This window comes from Colobus angolensis, unplaced genomic scaffold, assembly GCF_000951035.1.
Source record: "Colobus angolensis palliatus isolate OR3802 unplaced genomic scaffold, Cang.pa_1.0 Scaffold25, whole genome shotgun sequence".
NCBI lineage: Eukaryota > Metazoa > Chordata > Mammalia > Primates > Cercopithecidae > Colobus > Colobus angolensis.
This window is the reverse complement of record NW_012115710.1, coordinates 4,370,824-4,372,948: the sequence shown is the minus strand read 5'-3', so window position 1 is coordinate 4,372,948 and position 2,125 is coordinate 4,370,824. Positions and strand designations below refer to the sequence as shown.

At 58.9% G+C, this 2,125-nt stretch overlaps 1 protein-coding gene across 1 annotated transcript in view; it reads left to right on the top strand.

Annotated features, from left to right (window-relative positions):
* Positions 1–1,961, top strand: part of PRRG2 (proline rich Gla (G-carboxyglutamic acid) 2) — an 18,594-nt gene extending 16,633 nt beyond the window's left edge. Inside the window, exons 5-6 of the mRNA XM_011946520.1 lie at positions 816–1,002; positions 1,320–1,961. Of these exons, the coding sequence (XP_011801910.1) occupies positions 816–1,002; positions 1,320–1,338 (206 nt within the window). The 3' untranslated portion in view covers positions 1,339–1,961. The remainder of the gene's footprint in view (positions 1–815; positions 1,003–1,319) is intronic.
* The last annotated feature ends 164 nt before the right edge of the window (positions 1,962–2,125 follow it).

Below are 2,125 nucleotides of genomic sequence, written 5' to 3'. Positions count from 1 at the left end.
TGGTCTCGATCTCCTGACCTCGTGATCCGCCCGTCTCAGCCTCCCAAAGTGCTGGGATTACAGGCTTGAGCCACCGCGCCCGGCCAGGGCTTTTTTTTTCTTTGAGGCGGAGTTTCACTCTCGTTGCCCAGGCTAGAGTGCATAGTGTGATCTTGGCTCACCGCAACCTCTGCCTCCTGGGTTCAAGTGATTCTCCTCCCTCAGGTTCCCGAGTAGCTGGGATTATAGGCGCACGCCACCATGCCCCGCTAATTTTGTATTTTTAGTAGAGAGGGGGTTTCTCCATATTGGTCAGGCTGGTCTTGAACTCCTGACCTCAGGTGATCTGCCTGCCTCTGCCTTCCAAAGTGCTGGGATTACAGGTGTGAGCCACCATGCCTGGCCCCCCCCCTTTTTTTTTTTAAAGAGACAAAGTCTCACTGTGTTGCCCAGGCTGGAGTACAGTGACCCTTTCACAGCTCACTGCAGCCTCAATTTCCTGGGCTCAAGAAATCCTCCCACCTCAGCCTCCTGAGGATCCAGAACTACAGGTGTGCGCTGTGCATCCGGCAGGGCTGTCTTTTTCTCTATTGCTCTGCCTGTATCTGGTGCACATGGGTGTGTCTGAATAAGAGTGTGTTTCTGTGGTTGCTGATTTCTGTGTCTGCCTGTGTGTAGCTGACTGTCATTTGAGGCACTTTTCTGTGTGTAAGGCTAGGCTGAAGGTGACCCTCCTTTTCTGAGGTCCATCTCCCTTCCAGCTCTGTCCCAGTGTCACCCTGAATCTCTGTCTCCGAGATCCCCTCTCTTCTGCCTTAGTCTAGGTATCCTGTAAGTTGCCTCTGCTAACTGTACCTTCGCTGTCCCCAGGGCCGGGCTCATCAGCCCGCTGAGTCCTTTGAGCCCTTTGGGCTCACCGACGCCCCTGCCTCCACCCCCACCCCAACCCCCAGGCCTCCCCACCTATGAGCAGGCGCTGGCAGCCTCTGGGGTACACGACGCACCTCCACCCCCCTACACCAGGTATGGGGCGTGGCTTCTGCCCGGGGGCGGGGCGCAGAGGGGTGGGCACGTTGGAGGAGGAACCTGGGCTCAGGGGCGGGACTTGGAATTTGGGCCTTATTACCTAGGGCGGTGCTTGGAGTGCGGGGGCGGGGCCCCATGCAATGGTCTAGGGGCGTGGCCCAGCGTTGTATGTGCGGAGGCGTATAAGAGGGTGGGGCCTGTGCCCAGAGGGTCCGGGATTGGCTGAGACGCCAAGGGCGGTCGGAGTGGTCCTGGTTGAGGGGGGAAAAAAACAGCCGGAGCTTTGACTCCCCAGTGTGCCTCTTCTCTTGCAGCCTCAGGAGGCCTCACTGAAGAGCTGCTTTCGAGACCCGGCTTTCCGAACCGTGCCCCTGATTCACACCGGATTCCGGAAGCCCCTAGGCCTCGTAGACGCCGAAGCCGGACTTGGAGGGGGGGGATGGTGGGAGTAGGGGTCGTCCGGCCCGAGGCTTGCCCTGGCACACGCGTTTCCGCCGCGTATGGATATACACATGTTCTCGGCAACGTGTTCCCGTGTCCTGGCCCCTCACGGGCCCCCACACTCTCCTGACCGTGAGGGCACTGGTCAGTTCCGCCCCCGTGGTAGGCAGACGCGCGGGGAAATTCGGACCCAGGAGCCCAGCCCCGGTGTGCCGTCTTGTGTATGGGCAGATATCACCTGACAGTCCCCTCCAGTGCCACAGGGTACGCACACGCAGAGCCCCGCCTGTGCACACGCGTGTCTTCGTGCACTCCCTGTGCGGTACAGAGGCACTTCGTGACCCAGGGAAAGGGCGGGGGGCATATTTGCAAGCGTGCTCGGTGCGGGCAGGCTCGCATTGCACCCAGGGAGCTGGAGTTGAGCTGTTCCCCTAAATAAAAACCCTTTGGAAAGGAGACCAAAAAAAGCAGAAATAATGCAAAAAATAATAATAATAATAATGAACCGCGATCCCGGGCGCATGGGAACTGGTTTTCTGTGCAAACGCGCCCTACACCCCCAGGCCCTGCTTGCGCTCAGTCTCTCTCTCACTCTCCCTTTTTTTTTTTTTTTTGCATTTGCACGGGATTGTGGGAGGAAGCGGAGCGCAGCCAGACACCCCGCCGCCCGCCCCCCCTT